General features: G+C 46.4%; 1 protein-coding gene across 1 annotated transcript in view; it reads right to left on the bottom strand.

The window, feature by feature from the left end:
• The window catches only part of BTBD16 (BTB domain containing 16), a 654,256-nt gene that overhangs the window by 323,309 nt on the left and 310,465 nt on the right, over positions 1-20,482 (bottom strand). Inside the window, exon 8 of the mRNA XM_085614582.1 lies at positions 18,194-18,308. Within this exon, the coding sequence (XP_085470708.1) occupies positions 18,194-18,308 (115 nt within the window). The remainder of the gene's footprint in view (positions 1-18,193; positions 18,309-20,482) is intronic.

Consider the following 20,482-nt stretch of genomic DNA (forward strand, 5'->3'; position numbering starts at 1 on the left):
GCATAGGGCGGGGAACAAGGAAGGGGAGGGTAGGACCTGTCCAGGGAGAGATCTAATACACAACTGTAATCCCACCCTAATATCCTTGGTAACGCTGTGAATTGGGCCAGGATGCCCGAAAGGGAATCACAAAATGTCCCCTTGCCGATTCAGGTACGCCACCTGAGGGGCCAAGGTCAGCAGGCTGAGATTCTGCGCTCCACCGCCCTCTGCACCGCGTAGTCTATCGGGGGCCTGGCGCCACCATGTTGGAAGCGGCCGAAAGTGGCCAAACCAGCATTCCTCCCAGCTGCGTAGCCTTCGACCGCTGGGCCTCAGCAAAGGAGGGGCTCAAACTATCAAGCTCCTCGCAGGTCCGCAGTCTCTCTGTGTTGATCAGCCGGCCCAGATGAACGCTGATTATCGGGCCTGTTCACGAAGCTCTAGGCAGACACGTACGCCATCTTGGCTGGCTCAGCTGTGCCCCTAGGCGGTACCATAATGGAGCTGCCAACCTCAAGAATGCCTGGGTGGAGCCCATGTTATCCTATGGACCGCTAACACTAGTATTTTGCAATGGGGAACGCCACTATAGGGACATATAGGCTTGCACTTATATGTCATTACCTTTAATACAGTGCATCTTACCTCCTGGGCTCAGGAGGCCTTCCTTAGGGGTGTCTGACATACCAATCCTAACATAACAGCTTCAGAAAAGAGAACAGGAACTGGGGTCTGAGCAGCAGATTCCAGTGCACTATAAGAGTCATAACCATCAGCATTTGGAGCAAAAGGTGGGGGGGGGAGTGATCATACAAAAAGGCTCTTTCCTACATGTCTCCCCTCAGACAAAAGGGGATGAGCAACTAACCTATCCCCTGGTCATTCTCATCATCTGATTGGAAAAACCTGGAAAGGCCATCTGCATTGGCATGGTCAGTCCCTGATCAGTGTTCCACTGTATGGACCATACCCTATAGGGATATGAGTCTCAAACAAGTAGGGTGTCAGCTTCTTGAGGGACCAAACCACAGCAAAGGCTTCCCTCTCAATGACACTCCAACGCTGCTGTCTAGGGAGGAGACGCCTGCTGATATAGGTTACTGGTTGAACCAGACCCTCATCATTTGTTTGTGTCAACACTGCACCAATGCCATGTTCAGAAGCATAGGTTTGGACAATTAACTTCTTTCCATATTCAGGTGCCTTCAGTACAGGTGCTGGGCACATAGACAAAAACCTTTTGACATCCTGTGGTCCAGATGACCTTCTAAAGCTGCTTTTTGGAGTTAAGTTCAGTGAGTAGGGCCACAATGGTCCCATACCCCTTCACAAACCTTGTGTAGTACCCAGTTAGGCCAAGGAAGGCCCTGACTTGGGTCTAGGTTTTAGGAGCCTCCCACTCCAGAATAGTCTGGATCTTGGGCTGAAGAGGTTGAACTTGACCTCCACCTACAAGCAGACCCAAGTTTACAACAGAGCTCTGCCCTATCTGGCACTTACTGTCCTTGATAGTTAGGCCTGCCTGATACAGGGACTGTAAAATTTCCTTGCGGTGGTTCGGGTGATCCTCCCAGGGTGGAACTAAAGACAGCTATATCATCTAGATATACACTAAAATCATCCAGGCCTCAAAGGCCTACCCACCCTCCGCACAGGCCTCCACAACGCAGGGATCCGCGACAAAGCATTGGACTGGACCACCTCCTTCCTCACCGAGCGGAACCCAGAGTGTCCGCCTCCCCCCATTCCGCTCTAAAGACACCAAGATCATCTGCAGCGTACCCCAAGGATCATCCCTCAGCCCGACACTCTTCAACATCTACATGGCACCTCTCGCCAACATTGCCAGATCGCACAACCTCAACATCGTCTCATACGCCAACGACACCCAGCTGATCCTCTCCCTCACCAAGGCCCCCACCACTGCCAAATCCAACCTCCACGAAGGAATGAAGACCATCGCCGAATGGATGATGATCAGCCGCAACTGAACTCGGACAAGACTGAGGTCCTCATCATTGGATCCACCCCCTTCGCCTGAGATGACTCATGGTGGCCGGCTGCACTGGGAGCTGCACTGACGCCCACTAACCACGCACGCAACCTGGGAGTCATCCTGGTCTCCGCATTGTCAATGACCCAGCAAGTGAACGCTGTCTCCTCCTCCTGCTTCAACACCCTCCGCATGCTCCGCAAGATCTACAGATGGATCCACACCGGTACCAGAAGGACAGTCACCCAGGCCCTCGGCAGCAGCAGACTGGACTACGGAAACGCTCTCTACGCAGGAACATCAGACAAACTCCAGAAACTACTACAACGCATACAGAACGCCTCTGCACGCCTCATCCTCGACATCCCCCCCCACAGCCACATGGCAGCCCACCTGAAAGACCTACACTGGCTCCCCATCAACAAGAGGATCACCTTCAAGCTCCTCACCCACGCTGACAAAGCTCTCTACAACACCGGACCAGCGTACCTCAACGCACGACTCACCTTCTACACCCCGAACCGCCAGCTTCGCTCCACTGACCTCGCCCTCGCCACCGTCCCCCGCATCCATCGAGCGACCGCCGGCGGCAGACTGTTCTCCCACCTCGCCACAAAAACCTGGAACACCCTCCCCATCTGCCTATGACAGACCCAGGACCTGCTGGCCTTCAGGAGACTCCTCAGGACCTGGCTGTTCGAGCAGTAGCAGCACCCCCGCACCCCCCCAGCGCCTGGAGACCCTCACGGGTGAGTTGTGTGCTCTACAAATGTACTGATTGATTGATTGATTGATTTACCACTCTCTGGAAGGTGGCAGGTGCCTTTTTTAATTCAAAAGGCATCACTCTGAATTGTTAGTGGCCTTCTGGAGTTGAAAATACTCACCTCTCCTTTGCTCTCTGCGTGAGTTCAATCTGCCAGTACCCTGCTGTTAAGTAAAAGGTACTCAAGAACTTGGCTGCACCCAGCATGTCAATTAATGCATCTGCTCTTGAAATGGGGTTAGCATCAGTTTTGGCAAGTGCATTTAAACCCCTGTTATACACACAAAACCGAATTTCAGGTTTGCTACCTTTGGAATGAGGCTTGGGGACTAGTACCACTGAGCAGTCCCAGGGACTGTCAGAGAGTTCAATAACCCCAAGCTGTAACACCGTGCTGACCTTAATCATAAGCAAGCCTTACTTTAGTCTGAGAACCTGTAAATCTTATTTTTGACAGAGAGGCTGTCATCAATGTCTACATCATGGGTATACCATGTTGTCCGACCAGGGGTCAAGGGAAATAGCTCAGCAAACTGACCTAGAACTTGCCTGTACTTGGATTGCTGGGGCCAGACAAAACAACACCCTCAACTGACCCATCCTATGGGTTGTTTGACAGTAGGTCAGGGAGGAGTTCAATTTCCTCCTTCTGGCCTCCCCCAGTGACCATGACCATGGCCATGTCAACTCTGTCCTGGTCGGGTTTTAGGCGATTTACATGGAAAACTCTATAAGGACACCTTGGGGTGCCTAAGTCAGCCAAGTAGATGACATCCGCCTTCTTGTACAAGATTGCATAGGGCCCAATCCACTTGTCTTGGAGGGCCCTGCGAGGCACATGCTCCAACACTCATGCCAGCTTACCCGGTTGATACTACATGAGTATTGACATCTGGTCATACCAGTGCTTGATAAGCTCCAGACTGGTCTCTAGGTTTCTGTTTGCACTTTTCATATCCTCTGCCATACGTGAACGCGGGCCTCGTACATCATCCACTATGTCCTGCTTGGGCTCTTTGAGAGGGGAAACACCGTTTACAACGCTGTTAAAACAACGCAATGCTATTACAACACGGTCGTTACAACGACCGCATTGTTAATAGGCAATACCTTTACATCGCAGGTCATTACAATGACTTGCTGTAGGGGGCGCAAAGGTATTGGATTTAAAATCCAACACCTTCCCTGCTGTTGCACAAACTGGAGTAGGAATAGTAAATAATATTATTCCTAAGTCTGGCGCGCCCCCTACAGCAAGTCATTGTAATGACTTGCGATGTAAAGGTATTGCGCACTAACAACGTGGTCGTTGTAATGACCGCATTGTAATAGTACGCAATGTTACAGCATGCACTGTAACATGCTATGTTCTTTGAGAGGTCTTTTCCAGCCTTCTCTTACAAAACTCAGTCAGTCCCTCACAGAATGGGCAAACAAAAGTTCCAAAGGGCTGAATCCAACCTCCTCTTGTGGCATCTCCCTGTAGGCAAGGTAACAGGACATCCTATCTCCTTCTGAGTTTTTCAGGGGGGCCCATTATCATGCCTTTCATGGTTTTGTCGAACCTTTTAACTAAATCATTTGTCTGGGGGTGATGGGGGTAGTGTACTTGTAGCTCACACCACATGCATTCCACATAGCTTTTAGGTATGCAGACTCCACCCAACCCCGTTGAAGATGCTAAGAAGGGTCTTTCTTATTGCAGGAGCAGTTGCAGTCCTGAGGTGAACTGTCTTTGGGTATCTAGTGGCATGGTCCAATACCGCTATGAATAATTCTACTCCCAGATGCAGCTCGAGGGTCAAGGGGACCAACAATGTTAATCCCAACCCTCTCAAATGGATTCCCAACCACTGGTAGTAGAATTAAGGGAGCCTTTGGTTGAGTGCCTGTTCTGCCAAGTCCGACAGGAGCAACAAAACACTTTAACTTTTTCAGACATAAGGGTCCAATATAAATGAGCAACCAACCTGTCCTAAATTTTGGTTTGTCCGAGCTGTCCAGCTAGGGGTATGTCATGGGCTAAGGTAAGGATGAACTCTCTGTATATTTGGGGGCGCACCAGTCTCCTAGATGCCCCTGGTTTGGGGTCCCTGGCCTCGGTGTACAGAAGGCCATTGTCTCAGTAGACCCAGTGTGTTTCATTGACATCACCCTCCTCTTGCCTTGCAGCTTTCTGCCTAAGTCTTTCAAGAGTAAGGCACTGCTTTTTCACTTGGCATAGGTCCTCTCTGGAGAGTACCCTGCACGAAAGACTTTTGCCAGGTCAAGCCAGACTCCATCAGCTACATTTCTCTCCTCAGGCACCAGGGCATCTCCCCCGGGAGAACTCTCCCCCTGGTACTATGACCTCTTAGAAGCTGCCTTAGCAGACTACTTGTCCTTTCTCTTACCTTTGGGAGCTCATGCCATTATTTCAGGATCCAAGCTTCCCTGACTTACCTGACCTGCTGCCTTTGCTCTGGTAGTAACCTACACCCACTCAGGGAGCCCCAGCATTTCTACATGAGCCTTCCTCTCCACCTCTCTCTATGCAAAGGTCTCAAGATCATTTCCCAACAGACACTACTCTGAGATGGTAGGGGACACAGCCGACTTTGTACGGCCAGCAATCCCTTCCCATTCAAAGCTTACAAAGGTCATTGGATAGAGCTTAGTTTCTTTGTCGGCACTGGTAACCTGGTGACTAACACCAGGCAACAATTGGTCTGGGGAAAGCAGTCTCACCGGCACCATAGTGACACTAAATTGGTCTGGGGAAAGCAGTCTCACTGGAACCATAGTGACACTGGCACCCAGGCGCGGATCGTCCATTGGGGCGTTGGGGCGTAGTCCCCCCACCCACGCCCGCAGCTCCCTCGGTGTCTCTGAACTTAGTTTACTTAAGTTCAGAGACGCCGAGGGTGGGGAGAACTAACTGACAATGCATGTCAGTCAGCATGACGTCGGACCGTGGGTGGTCCGGCGTCATGTTGACTGACATGCATTGTCACAAGCCAGGGAAAGGCAGCACAAGTGCGCATGAGTGGGCATGGAGATTAATTTTTACTCCGTGCCCAGTCATGCGTACTTGTGTTTTTACTGCCTTGCGCATGCCCATTAGGAGCCCCTCTGTCTCCTAATGGGCAGGCGGCGGGCGCAGCGTAAGCTGTACCCTCAGCCAATCCTGGTGCTGCTGGCAGCGCCAGGATTGGCTTAGAGGGGTTGGCAGGCCCCTCCTCCAGTACCGTTAGTGAAGGCGCCCAGGGGATCAGAGGTCTGAGAGGTGGCGTGGCTGCGTGGACCCGTGGACCGGCTGTGAGGTAAGTTTAAAAAAAATATATTTCATTCCCCCGTGCGCGAACCCCCCCCCCCGCGAGCTGCGACTGCACAGTGGTGCTCAACCCCAAGCAGTAGCGAACGTGGACTCCGGGTGGTCTGCCAGGAGGCTTTCACAGACAGAAAGAGCGGGACGGGCGGACACGGGTTCACACCGCATACAGGAGTTTGTGGGGGAGGGGGTGCTGTGGTTGCCCACGAAGCCTTGTGAATTGAGGGGCGGGTGGGATGGGTGCACGCAGGAGACCGAACATGCCATGGGCTCTTTTCACTGATGATCAGAAAGCTCCATGGGATGGTACGTGATCTTCATTGAAGTCTCCGACTTTCATCCTTCCGAGGCCGATAATATAAATACGTGCACCTGCTAAGTTGGACAACAACTGCATCCGTTATTTAAGCACCAAGGTAGCAATTCCATGCGTGATACTCGAGTTTTTTTTATGTTTTCCTGGCGATTTTTCACACTTGTACTTGGCTGGGATTATGTTATATACATGTGAGACAATGCAGTTTGATTTTAAATTTGAAAACTAAAACCGGTCCGACCTGAGCCCAGTCGGAGGTGGTCGTGATTACTGCGAGACTAATAGTATGGCTATTGAGATGACTGTATCAAAAAGCCACGTTTTCTATATTTCCCCCAACCTAATATTTGGCCGCGCATCGAGCATTTAACATATGGAGCGTGTGGACCAGGGTGAAATTCAGCATCATCTAAAATATGTTTTTATTGGAAATTATTACAATTATACAGAGTTTAAATTTTGAATTACAAATGAAGTTTGAAGTAATTATTTTAGTATGTTGGGGGCGCATTTCCGAATGGAATTATATTCTCCCTTTATCTGCAAAAATGCATGATATTAAAGTTCCAAATCACTGCACATCAGAAAAATATAAGTAGAGGACAAAACGACTCAAAGGCGTGTTCGTATATTTTGTTGTTTCGTGCACTAAGCATGGAAAATGCATGGCATCCTTATCAGTCACTCAGCTAACGGAAAATTAATATTTCTGAACTTGTAAAACCCGATTCAAAACGCGGGAACGGCTAGCTTCCCGCTTCGCTACTAATTTGAAAATATTTCGATTGTACTGCATTTCTTTTTAATTCTGCTAAATTGTATTTAGTCCTATTTTTCCGATGTGAATATGTTGAACTTAAAAGAGCCACCATTGCCCTAAAGGCCCGGAATCAAGGGGCATGTTGGCTGGCATGCGGTTCTTTCTTTTCGGGAGGCAGGTGATGTTTGGGTCTTGGAAGCAATGGGACTTGTGTCCATTTCAGGGCATATTCACTAAGGGGCATGATTACCATTCATATGCGTCGCCCTGGCGCCACGCAAGGGAATCTCAACTGTACGTAACTGGCCCGTTATCAGTTTCCGATTGGACGTTTTCCTTATTAAAAATAGTTCCTTGCAAAATATGTGCCAGTCTGGGGAATGAATCCCATCATCCCTGTTTTGAGATACTATGTTGAATGTCTTCCCAAGGTCACCCTGGCTCTCAAGAAGCATCGAGCCTGCAAACGGGACACTGTTGTGAGCCTGGCATGTGTCTGCTATACCATGTATGCGAAATGTGTGTCTGGAATGTTATTTGTATGTGCCATGCCTGTTCCTCGTAAGAGATTAGAATGTATCGAACTTGTAGTCAGGCAGTGTTTAGTTTGCATGTTTCTAGGGGAAGTTTGATTCCTTACAGAGGCTACTGATACTTGTACGTGGATATGTGTAAACTTCAAAATGTTCTCGTGGGGAGAACTCCCTTTAGGTGGTTCTGGCTCGCTCGCCGCAGTGAAGTACAACAATTGTTTTACGCCTCACCACTTTCAAATGTCACCAGCCACCACTGCTGGCACCTGTATTACTCAGAGCCTCTACCTCAGTCCCATTGATCTTTGGCCTTTGTGTATACTTCTACAAGCTTGGAGGTAAGAAAGCCGGGGATTAAATATCCACCCCACCCAGGTAAACTAAAGTAGCCTCTATGTATCGACAATCCCTTGAATTGTGGACCACCACTGTGGGACTTTTTAGAGCATTCTGCATCTCCTTTATTATAACCTGCCTGATGACAGAAATGACAAAACCCAGAAGCTTTTGCTGGATCCCAGTTCTTACCTTGGAGCCCTTTGCCTTTGGACTGTGTAAATTCTCGAGACATACCCTCCTGAGAAGTATTTGGGGGCCTTTGAAGAAATCCTTTTTATCTTTTTTATTGCTCACCTTCTTCTCTACTGGGAAGCCTGGGCACCCCTTTCCTGGTCACTCCCAACATGGGTCTTTTTGGACACTTTGGTTTCAACCCAATTGTACGCTATTTTCCCCAGCTCTCTGGAAGAAGACAACTTGGAATCCACCAAATGCTAATGCAATTTTTCTGTGGTACAATTAATTAAAATGTGCTCCTTCAAAATTAAATTATATAGCCCATCATAAGCATCCACCTCATTGCATTTTTGACTGAAGAGTTCACAATGTCCACTCATGTCTGGTTTTGACCTTGATGGGTGTTTCCCAAATGTTAATCTACAGTCCTCAGTAGTGAGTTAAAATCCTACTATAAAGGTCTTCTTCATATGCAGAAGTCTGTCTCTGACCTTTACTGAAAATAACTCCCAAAGTAGAAAGCCCCAGTTCTTGTGTGCTATACTCATCATTTTGCAGGCCCTCTCAAAGACTGCAAACCATCTGTCAATGTCATCACCATCACTAAACTTAAGGATGATCCCTTTGAGGCTCTTAGGGTTAAAGGACTACTCCTTCTCCCTGGTACTATTGTTGCTGACACCACATTTGGGCCTAAGGCCCAACTTAACCCTTCTTTCCAAAAGAGCTAGTCTCCTCTCCTCAAGTTTAAGCTTTTTCTCCTCCAGGAAGAGTAGGTCAAGCTCATCCTCAAGGGTTCCTACCACCTTACCATTGATGGGGTCTACAAGAGTGAGTGACTCCTGTCACTTCGCACTGGTGAAGGGGTTTGGGAAAGAGTGGAGAGTTGAGGTCTTCATCTTCTTCCCCATTATGATCAATTTATGCTAGGGCAGAATCCTCCCCTTCTTCAGGTTCTTCTGATGCATGCCCCCCTTCTCTAGCCTTTCTTTCTTAGGAGCTCCTCAAGTTCCTCCTTTTTAGCTGTCACTTTATAGCCAATGTCCCTTGATCTGCACAACACCCTCAGATCCATGATCCTTAGGGCTTGGATAACTGCCAGGTTGAGATTCTGACCAGCCTCCATTGAGCCTAACCTTTTAGTTGGCAGTTGGGACCTTTTGTAAAAATTTTGAAAAAACTTTTAAACCATTTCCTAACTCACCTGAGCATTTTAAATGTACTATTGGAATTGGGGTCTACACTGACAAAATCTTTACTGTGTGATTAATTAAAATCATTACAATTTCGCTCCCAGATGCTTGGCAAGCAAAGTACAGAATTAACAGCTGGCAAATAAAATGAGAAAGAAAAATCATTAGCTGCAAGTAAGGGCTGATAGGGCATACACAAAAATAGCAGTTAAAAGGCAACAATTTAAACAAGCATTTGCAATGCAATAGGTCTCGCATTCGCAGGAGTGTGAGCTATTGGCATTGTAAATGACAATTCCTTTTATTTATGTGTTTTGAAAACATTCAAGGGGCGTGTAAACATGCATTTTGTACTTATTGTCCTTGCTAAGGAGAAGCAAGGCTGTCAGTAAAAGAGCCGCAGTTACTGCCAGCTTTGCTTCTCGTAAGCAATGACTAAGTGGAAAGTATGTGTTTACGCATTGCTTTCAGGTTTTTAAAAACACAAATAAAAGGCATTGTCATTTACAATGCCATTAGCTCAAAGTACAGCAAATGCGAGACCTATTGCATTGCAAATGCCTATTGAGCATATTCATGTGAAACTGCTATTGTAGAGGCCTTTGGAAAGGGAGGGGAGGTGTGGGCTGAATATGCGGCTCCGGGTTTGTATTGTGCACAGTTCATAAAACAGTTTATAAAGCCGTACTAGAGTACAATTGCTTGTAAGTGTGGAAATTAATCAATAAGGGCAAAATGAAATGTGAAGAAGCTGATTAAATGTGGGTAGTAATAGTGTGTGGGCTTGTGTTTATTGAGGGATAGCGGCTTAAAACTGCTACAGCGTTTGTTTATTGCTATACGATCTTTAGATCAGCAGTAGAAAATGTGAAAGGAGGGCCAACACGGGGGGGGGGGGGGGGAAGGTAAAAAGAAAGTAAAGGGCGAATAGATTTATGCGAGAAGGCGCTGCCAGATGGTGCGAAAGATAAGATTTAGAAAACAGTGTTTGAAGCAGCCGAAAAGGGCTGGAGGGCATGTGTTGAAGCCGACTGTTTATACTTGCGTTGGCGTGTGACTAGCAGCAATTGAGTGTAGGGAGGAGGGGCTGGGCCGAGAAGAGAAAGTGTGTGCGCAAAGGGATACCAAGCATTGGCATTGCCAATAGGTCGCGCCTTTGGAACCTTATAAAGTGTTTAGCCATGCAGCACATTATCCTGGGTGCTACAACATCTACTGTTACTTAACGTGCCACTGGTGATGTGACAAAGCTAAGTACAACAAGCACAACATAAAGTGGCTGCCTGTGCAGGAGGAAGATGCTTACGTCAAGAGCCTTGGCACCACGCACTCTTCACCTCAATCCACCTCACCTCGGTTTCTCACAAGCATGAACCAGTGCTGCAGGTATTCACCTAATGTATTACAAAGCCTTGCTAACCATTTCCTATTGGGATGTAAATAGACTTTTAAAGACCTGTGAAATGCTCTGGTGAGGCGGAGATAAGACCTGAGACACTGATCATGGAGCGCACAGCAGTTCATGTGTGTTTGTGGTTTTTTTCTCCTGTCCGGGCTGAGACACAAGAGGGATGGGCTGCTAAAGCCTGCTATGGGTATATAGGTATACTCCCTAAATGGCAGACAGCCAGAGACGGGTGCAGTCAGGGTCATGGAGGAGCAGGGACAATACAATGGGTTGAAATAATGAACTGCAGGGAGAGGAAAAGGGAATGAGAGGAGGATGGGCAGCGTGGCATGTCAATTACAGCACATTAGCCGTGAACATTTGAAATTGATGAGGTATGTGAATCAGCATCAGCAAAAAGCACGACACAATCAATAATGTTACACAGTAAATGGGGAATGGTAATGGTGCACTTCAAGGGCGGTGGTGCCGATAATTTTGAATATGCCAAGTGTGTCATTAAGCAAGGTGTCTGGTAGACGCAGTAACATTTGTTTAGGTCCCCTGTGCGTTTGCTTATGACGGTGGGCAGAGGACTCCTAACACAACGCTGGAGAGCAAAAAATGCAAGCATTTGCAATGCAATAGGTGTCGCAGTTATGCGAGTTTGAGCTATTGCTATTGTAAATGGCTATGCCTTTTATTTTGGTTTTGGTTTATAAAACATAAATAAAAGATAATCATTTACCATGGCAATAACTTAAACTCGCATAAATGCGAGACCTATTGCATTGCAAATGCTTGTTTAACACCATGCTGTCGCTTTCAAAATCAGCTGCAGAGACAAGGCTGTTCAGCCCTTTTAACGCTCTTGTCACTGAGTGAAAAGCTGCGCTACATGGAAAACAGCTGCTATGCTTGCTGTTGATTGAAAGCGCCTCGCATGGGGAGGTGGGGTGGGGGGTACATGTAGACAGAAAATAATGCTCCTGTTATCTGTCATTAACAAGTTTACATGTAATACATTGCTGGTCAAACAGCGAAAATGAGCAAAAGTACGCAAACAAATTTGTGCAGCCATGTTAAGTTAAATAAATGCCCCATGAAATAATACAAGTGTCGTATAAACAAACAAATGTAGCCGTGCGTGCTTCCACAAGAAGATTTTTCATATGCAAGGACAAAGTATGCATAGATTAGTTAAATGGAGTCTAATGCTAAGACGCAAAGAAATGTGTGAAGGCAGAGAAGTTAATTAAAGTCTCAAATAAATAGTAAAAGTATTGGCGAAACAAAGAAATGTAGAACGGAGTGCTCCCGCAAAAAAATGCATTGGCTAAAGTACGGAAACATTAGTTATATGGAGTCAGTTGCCAACACGCCAGAAAGTGTGTGCAGACAGGGAAAGTTAATTAAAGGCCCAATGAAAAAAATAAAGTTGTCAGAGAAACAAAGAAATGTAGATGGAGGCCGCAGCTTACTGCGGCCCACAAGTTTCAGGGTGCTTCAATCCGGCGATCCGCGGAGTACAGAGCTGGCTGGCCTCTGGAACGGGTTCTAATGCAGTAGTTATATTGCCCTATCATGATCCAGTACAATGTGTAAATCTAAACAAGCGCTAGTAATGTTGCCAGTTGTGGGTGTGCCGGCAGAGGAGGCTGGGTCTGCGCGAAATTGAAAGTGATCGCGATCGCGATCAAAGCGGCCGCGAAAGTGAAAGTAAGCGCGGCGCGCGCGCCCGCGCACATGCACTGTAGCTTTAGGCCACGGCAGCACTTTCAAAGCCCAGATATAAAATGTCTCTTCGAGCCTTTGGCTCGCGAGACCTAAAAAGGAGGAGGAGGGAGAACACTTTCCAACTGCTTAAAAAAATGCTCCCTTTACCCCAATCTACATTTCGGTGCAGAGCCAAGTTAAAGTGCATTAAATTAAGGTGCTTTCAAACGCAGGAAAGTGCTAATTATATCACAAGTATGCATTCCAAGGCTGGGCCCACGACAAGTGAAAGTGTTTAAGGGATGATCCCATTACACTCAATCTACATTTCAGTACCGAACCAAGTTAAAGTGCATTAAATTAAGGTGCTTTCAAAGGCACAAAGTGCTAATTTGATCACAAATGTGTGTTCAACGGCTAAACCCACTGCACGACTACGTATTTAAGGAATGCAATGTTTTGGCTGTCTTATTGGATTTGGGGACCTACGAAAGAAAATGAGGTTTCCTGGTCTCCTGTGGGCCGAGCAGCTCTGGAGGCGCATATACTGAACGGTGTACTAAGGCTTTTAATTTTTAGCAGCGTATGAAGGATTCAGAGCCCAGTGCAAATACAGGTGGTACTAGCACAATTTTCATGAATTTCAGAAATAGGGCTGCTAGCTGCGAGAAGTTGCTTCTCAGGCAAGCTTCCAGGGTGGCTCAGCAAGTCCTGACATTTAAGGTACGCCATATTGGTCGGAGCCAGAATTTTCTTAGTGGGAGCAACTTATCGCAGATACAAAGAATATGTATCAGTGATTCCTCTGTCTGTCTGAGTCATCAAGATTCCTCTGGCCGTACCAATAAGTTCTCAGAGGAAGTATTCCAAACTTTATGCTCATCAGCTGTTGTTTCATGACTGTGCTAAGAAGCAATGAAAGGTTAAGTGGGCAGAACCCCTGGGTTATACAGTGTTGAATCCCAGCTGCCATGTACCAATTTCTTCAAGGCTTAAGCATCCAGTTCCCTCGATATTAGTTTTGCTTGCTTAGTCAGCAGTTTGAGGCTAGGTACACTGGGAGGCAACTTGAACAGATATCTTGTGCATCCAGTGCATCCAGGGCGAGGCATGTTGGGGGTTATTTATTTCTTCTCAGATTATGTTTTTCAACGTATTTTCTTTGCCTGCTTAGCTTTAAGACTGTAAGTTAAAAGCTTTAACTTCAATATCCTGTGCTGTGTGGACACGCAAAACTATTTTCGAATTTGGGTGTGCGATGTACAATTAGGAAGGTAAACAATTCTTTGATAGCATGTGGACTGTGCCCTCCCTAGCAATAGCCTGCCATTTTGTCTCTGAATGTCATTGCACCATTTGTGATGGCGGGAAGTAATTTGCAGCCAGCCACCTTTAAAAGGGGCCATAGGGCGGGGTTCACCAGTGATTTACACAACTTGCAGAAGGCCCATTCCAGGCAGCTTGCTGTCACCTGCTGGGCATGGATGTGCAGTGCTCTGCAGCCCCTATAGCCCACCATACCCACACAGGAACTTAACAATCCAATTAGAAATATCAAGCAAGATCTGAAAAAATTATTTTTGATGCTAAAAAAATTAAGTGAATTTCTGTGCAAAACCACTTATGACCAAGTAGTTCTGTGAAACACAGGTTCAGGATCCCACTGCGGCTACCAATGTAGGAGAGTGGAGTATTATCTGGTGTGGCGGATAGACCTAACTATGTAATTGGGGTGCAGTGGAGTAACGAAAGTTGAAGGGGGCCCCCCTACAAGGTACATAGAGGGGCATCCTCTCTGGATTTAATCCGGAGCTATCAGTCCTGAGTACTGTGCTTAGGGTCCCCCCTGCCGCTCATGGGACCCCCGCACCATGGGGGCTGCGGGGGCCTATTTTACACCCCTGTTGGGGTGGGCTGTGAACTCCTCTCCGCTGGTGCAGCTTGCAAAGTTTTGTCACTCCGTTCTCTGCTTGGAGCTAGGCAAAACACTCCACCTCTCGCAGCCGCGTAGTGGAGTTTACTGGTGCCAGCCTAAAATTATGCTGCAGCTGAGGAGAGGTTGTCCACGACGCTGTCACTCTCTGCCTTGGGAACGTACTGCAGGGTTCAGATCACTCAGAATATAGAACCACCCTTCTGCTGGTGGTACAGTCCCTTCACTGACAGTGTCACTTCTGATTGGCTGGCTGGTCCACCCACATGCTCCTCAGAGAGAGTCACAAATGAGAAGCTTCTGAGTCGACAGAAGGCAGGGGAATGAAACCCTAAGGATAGGTGGGGAATGCAGCAGCACACACATCGCACATGCAAATGTACCGTGAAATGCCAGGAAGGCGTCCTGGCCCTTGGACTGAGAAGCGCTGAGTGCAAAGGCCCCTCTGCAGTGACACCCTGATGGCCAGGGCCTAGAAGCCTGAGCACATGGTGTCACAGGCACCCAGTGATACAAGGGAGCAAGGCACTGCAGATTTCGCCATATGAGGGTGTATATGGCTGGAGGAGTTCGAGGATCAGACGCTTCACCTTTAAGGCTGCCCCGAGCCAACATCAGAACTGGTGAGGGCACCTGTGGTGAGCCAGCCTTTATAATATATAATAACTTTCTGCCTGATCAACCTGGGGAAGAAGTGAAAGCTTACGCATACCCACTACGCCCAGAATCTACCATGCAAAGCACTTGTGCGCGTGCCAAGAAAAGGCAGCAGAACCACAGCCGACTTAAAGGAAATGCGCTCCCAGGTCAGGTCTCACCCTGCTGGGGTTAAGCATTGAAAAGCCTCAGTGGCAGCTGGCTGCCTGAGGCTCAAACCACTTTGCCCATTATTTCCTGTAACCAAGGGTAATAGCAGAGCAGTGTAAGAGGCAGAGCCTCAAAACCGGTTTCTTTCTGTTTTTTAGTTGATCCTGTGGGAGCTCAGACATTGTCCTCCACAGTGCAATGTTTTCATAGGCTATGTTAAGCAGGCTATTCCAACAGTGCTTTGAATCAATGAGGAGCTGCATCGGAAATATGTGCAGGTTGTGTTTCATGAATCAAGTGTGAAAAAACAATTGTTTTCATTCTTTGCTTGTTTTTCTGTACGATGCTAATTACATTGTGGCAATCTGTGGTACTTGACAGGAGAGCAGAGGGAGCAGAGGGCTCTTGAACCTTTACAAAGTCCCGGCAATGGAGAGCAGTCCATGTTACATGCTTAAGTCTGCAGTTATTATTTTGAACACTCACTATACATCAATTTTAAGTACGGGGAGTTCCAATTAGGGCAGAGCAGATCTCCACGGAATTCCACCGAGTTTTTATGCAACTCTGCGGAATTCCGCGTAGTGCAACTCCGCGAGCTCCGCCCAACCCTACTATGTAATACTATCACAATACCCCAAAGTTGGTCCTTAGAGTCACACTAATAAATCCTTAGGTCAGTCCTGGTAGTGTGGCAAAGAGCAGTCAGGCTTTAATAGAGGAACATGTGTTAAGCATTTCAGAGTACCAACATAAACGATAAGTAATTAATATGACTCCAGAGAAATCTGACACTAATTTACAAAAAATAGACTGTATTTTTATCTTAATTTAGATACCAAAACAAACGGAATAGCATACATATAACCGGAGTTACAGATTTTGAAGCCATAGAAAATCATGCAAAATAATACAGTGAAAATGTAACATTGAGGTCAATGGGAAAAACCACTAGTAACAATCGGTCACTTGCAGGTCAAGCTGCTTGGTAGGCTTGCAGGATGAAGGTGATGTGGGCCCTAGGACCAAGCCACGACAGTCAGTTCAATTTTACCAGGCCATGAAGCCCGGGTGCAGAGATGTCCTGGCTGCTCCTGGTGCTGAACAGGAGCCGTGGAAGAGCTGCTTTTGCCATTGAAACGGTGCTGTGGGGGGAAAAAGATGCAGAACGACTGAGTGACTGCTGATGTTGGTCGAAGGTTGGATGGAGTTCCCTCTTAAAGCAACGTCAAGTAAAAGGGTCGTTTGCCGGACTGGTGGCCAACAAGCCCTGGCAGAGGTAAGTAGAGCAAAAAGGAGCTTTGACGTGCAGTGTCCAGGGGAACGCGGTAGCTGGCACTTACTTGGTGGGAGGCAGGACTACAGTTCCCAAAATGCACTAGAAAATCTGGATTTAGGCGATCCCTTGGAGGTCCAGCTGGCCAGTGATTCTTCGTATCTGTAGCGTTGTTTTACCTGCCGTTTGCAGGGGACTAAGGCCATTAGTCTAAGGAAGTCTGAGGGTGCTTCAGGCTTCCACAGGAGTCCCTTTGTCTTGGGTACCAAGAGATAGCCTAGGACAAGTCTCGATAAGACCATTCCAAGAGTGTTGAACAGGTGCAGGTTATGCCTCTTTTGCTTTGGGCAAGTCTGGTTATTGCTGGTGCGGGTCTCTTCTTCTGTCCTCTTTGATGCAGGTTGTTCAGAACTGAGGTTCTGGTGTGGGGGGGGTCGCTTAAATTCTAGATTTAGGCGAGGTAGGGGTGTGGGAGCTAGCAGTCAATGGGCAGCTAATAATTGCAGGTAATCCGTCCTTGAGGTGAGTACATCCAGGGGTGTGGGTAACCTTTCTACCCAGAACCCTCTATTCTGCCACTTTAAGAGATGACAGAAATCTAATTTTAGTGTACAGACCAGGCTGCTCACCACGGAGGTGGGGCCAGCTTTCTGGGGGTGTACTCCTCTTCGATTAACTCATTTACCACCTGTCTAGGTGCAAATGTGCCTAGGGCAGGGGAGGGCCGTTGCCTCCAATGGGAGTCAGCCCTGATGCATATCAGAGGCGGTGCAGCTTTTGAGGCTTACCATTTTGATGTGCCACTTCACTTGCCTGCTTGGGAGGTGGGAGCTGTGACCCAAGCCTTTCTTTCCTGACTCCTGGGAGAGATCACACTGCCTGGAAAGAGGGCAGAATCCTGTCTTGGTGGCAGCAAACGCGGAAAGTGCAGGCTTGTCAGCTAGAGCACAGAGAAGCCAGGGCAACCAGGTGGGCAAGCTGTAAGGTAGCCATCTGGGTGCTTAATATATAGCACTCGATCCGAGATTCATGTCGGGGCTGAGAAGACACGTTGTTTGATACCAAACATGACATAACTCGGCGGTACCATAATGGAGCTGCCAACCTCGAGAATGCCCGGGTGGCGGCCCATGTTATCCTATGGACTGCTAACACTTATAGTAGTTTCCAATAGGGAATGCCACTACAGGGACATATAGGCTTACACCTATATGTCCTCATCTTTAATACACTACAGCCTGCCTCCTGGGGTCAGGGGGCCTTCCTTGGGGGTGCCTGACATTTATTAAAAATAGTGTATTGATTGTGCCACACATGGTGAGGGTACATTCGAGTTTGAGCAGTTTGCACTGCTCCTGCAGTCTGTAATGGCAGGCCTGCTGTCAGTAGTTTACTTGGGTCACTCAGGGTGGTACAAAACTGTGCTGCAGCGCTGGGGACCTCTTTACCACCTATGCCTTGGATAACCCTGGTACTATATACTCGGGACTTATAAGGGAGCAAAGTCTTTGCCAATTTGGGATTACCAAGTCAAAAATAACAGTTTTGGGACAGAGCACAGGCACTGGGGTCTGGGCAGCAGACTCCAGTGAACTATCAGAGTCATAACCATCAGCATTTGGAGCAAAAAGTGGGGGGTGACCATATAAAAAGGGCACTTTCCCACTGAACGAAACTGAGGAGAGATATGGTTACTTTTACTTACTTTTGAAATAGGGACTGAAACTGCAACACTGAAGCAGATGCCAGAAGTCCTACAACAATCTCTTGGTTCACCTCAATATCATTGAAATACAAGTGTCTCAATGCCAACGAAAAAGCTTCAGCCAGGGAAAAGAAGAAGGAAAGTGTTACTGGAGAAAGATAACCAAATATCAGCAATTTGAAAAATAAACTAGTTTTAGCAGAAAGAACTGTAAATATACCTGAAACACACATGCTCTTGTTCAAAAGACAGCTTTGGTGGTTAACATACAGTTAATGTAGGACAGCTCCAATATAATAGTACTAGGAATGTTCAACTACCCTTGACAAGCTTGTAAAGAAGCAAATAACAGGTTGGAGGTCACAAAGGAAGGGGAGGCATAATGTATTATAGCTTTCAAAAACACCGGACTCAAGTTTTATTTTATTTATGTGACGGAACTCTTAAGAGGAACATAGTAGATACAAACCACCCCATACAAAGATCTAACGATCATAGGTTCTAAAAAGCTTTCATTTATCAATTTGCCAAAGTTTCTTTCATGCCTTCAGTGCAAAAATGAAGAGTTATATAAAAAAGTTAATTTGTATACATCAAAGTAACAATAAGACAATACAAATAGCTAATACATAAGAGGAAAATATGACCATTTTAAAAAAACATTCTAAACCTCTATGGCGTAATAATGAATACACCTTAATAAAGCTTTAGAAAACCCTTTAAAAAGTTACAAATTCTATTACAAAATATTTAATTCGGAGGTACATAAAGTGACTGTAGTACAGCTGAAGCAGAAAGAATAGACAACTGGAGACATATTGGCCTCAGCCAATTCCGCCGACATAATAACAGAGCAGGGCAAATTAATAAAACATGGTTAAGATCTTGAAAACCATTTTTACACAAATTACAAACTGTTGATGAACCATACCATTTAGCCAAAAGGGGATTTAAAGGGAGCATGCCCTGCCTCAGAAGTATCCAAAAACACTGCACTCCATGAGGCAGATTCCACAAAATATAAGGCTGTGTTTTATTTATCAAACAGGAATCAATAGCCGAGTCATGGCCCCTCTTTAGATTACAGGCCTCCCTGTCCAAGAGAAACTCAGGGACCAGGTGGCTTGTTTTAGAGTGACTTTTAATTGCTGCAGCATCAAAGTAAAGATCAAAGAAGGGTCTAGTTGCAGCAAATCTACCGCCGTCACAACATTTCTGTAGTTTGATTAATTTTCTTTTGGGCCATATAAAATTTATTTTCTTAACCAAAACCTAGGCGTGCCATAATCACTCTTTGCTAGGCTTGCGGCCCATCGCACTACCTCTGCGAGACCCTATCCAAAAGAACTTCTCGGTCAAATTTCTAGCCTTGAGGCAGCCACGGGAAAAGCTTCTAAGAACTTAACCTTCCATTATATTTCTTTTTTAAAACATTTCGAGAAAACAACAATCAACTCTGTGCCATACAATAAGGATGCAGGAATCTTACCATGATAAACCTCCAATAGTGGTGCAACATGCCTTCTCCCAGTTGCCCTATATTAGCCTGGGAAATGGCTTGGGACATATTATTTTGTATGTGGGCTTTTTCACTTAGATTTCCACACACTATCTTCCCCAGAAAAGTATACCATTTTACAATTTCACATTTGTAACCACCCAGAGACCATATAAAATGTCCATATTGCGGCTGCTTCCTCCCATGCACACATAATTTTACTTTTAGATACATTATTCTTTCAATAGTGAGCCGCAGCAAATTGTTGCAGTGCCTGCAGACAGCTGTCTTAACCTATCGGGGTAAGATCAAAAATTATTATATCATCTGCATTAAGTTGGCACACAATAGGCTTTCCTTTAACAATCGGGGCAATACCTTCACTTCTGGCCCAATGATCAGGGAGGTATGAAATATATAGGGAGAAGAGAAGAGGGCAAGCGAATACCCTTGTTTTAACCCATTTGGGGTAGGGATAGATTGCGATAAACCCCTATCTCCACCCAATAAAACTCTACACCATGTATCAGTATGAAGGGGACAAAATCAACACTAAAAGGGTGCTGCATACCCAAACTTGAAAATGTACTCCACAGCAAAGAACAATCTACTTTATCAAATGCTGTGGAGAACTCTATAAAAGCTGTTTATACCATTCCCCCTCTACCTTTAACATATTTTTTATTTATAACCTGAAGGACGGTCATATTATCAATCATTCCATGCTTAGCCCTGAACACAGTTTGCTCCATAGGGATAATGTTATGCTCATTCGCCCATTCACTAATCTG

This window comes from Triturus cristatus, chromosome 1_2 (assembly GCF_964204655.1).
Source record: "Triturus cristatus chromosome 1_2, aTriCri1.1, whole genome shotgun sequence".
NCBI classification, from domain to species: Eukaryota; Metazoa; Chordata; class Amphibia; order Caudata; family Salamandridae; genus Triturus; species Triturus cristatus.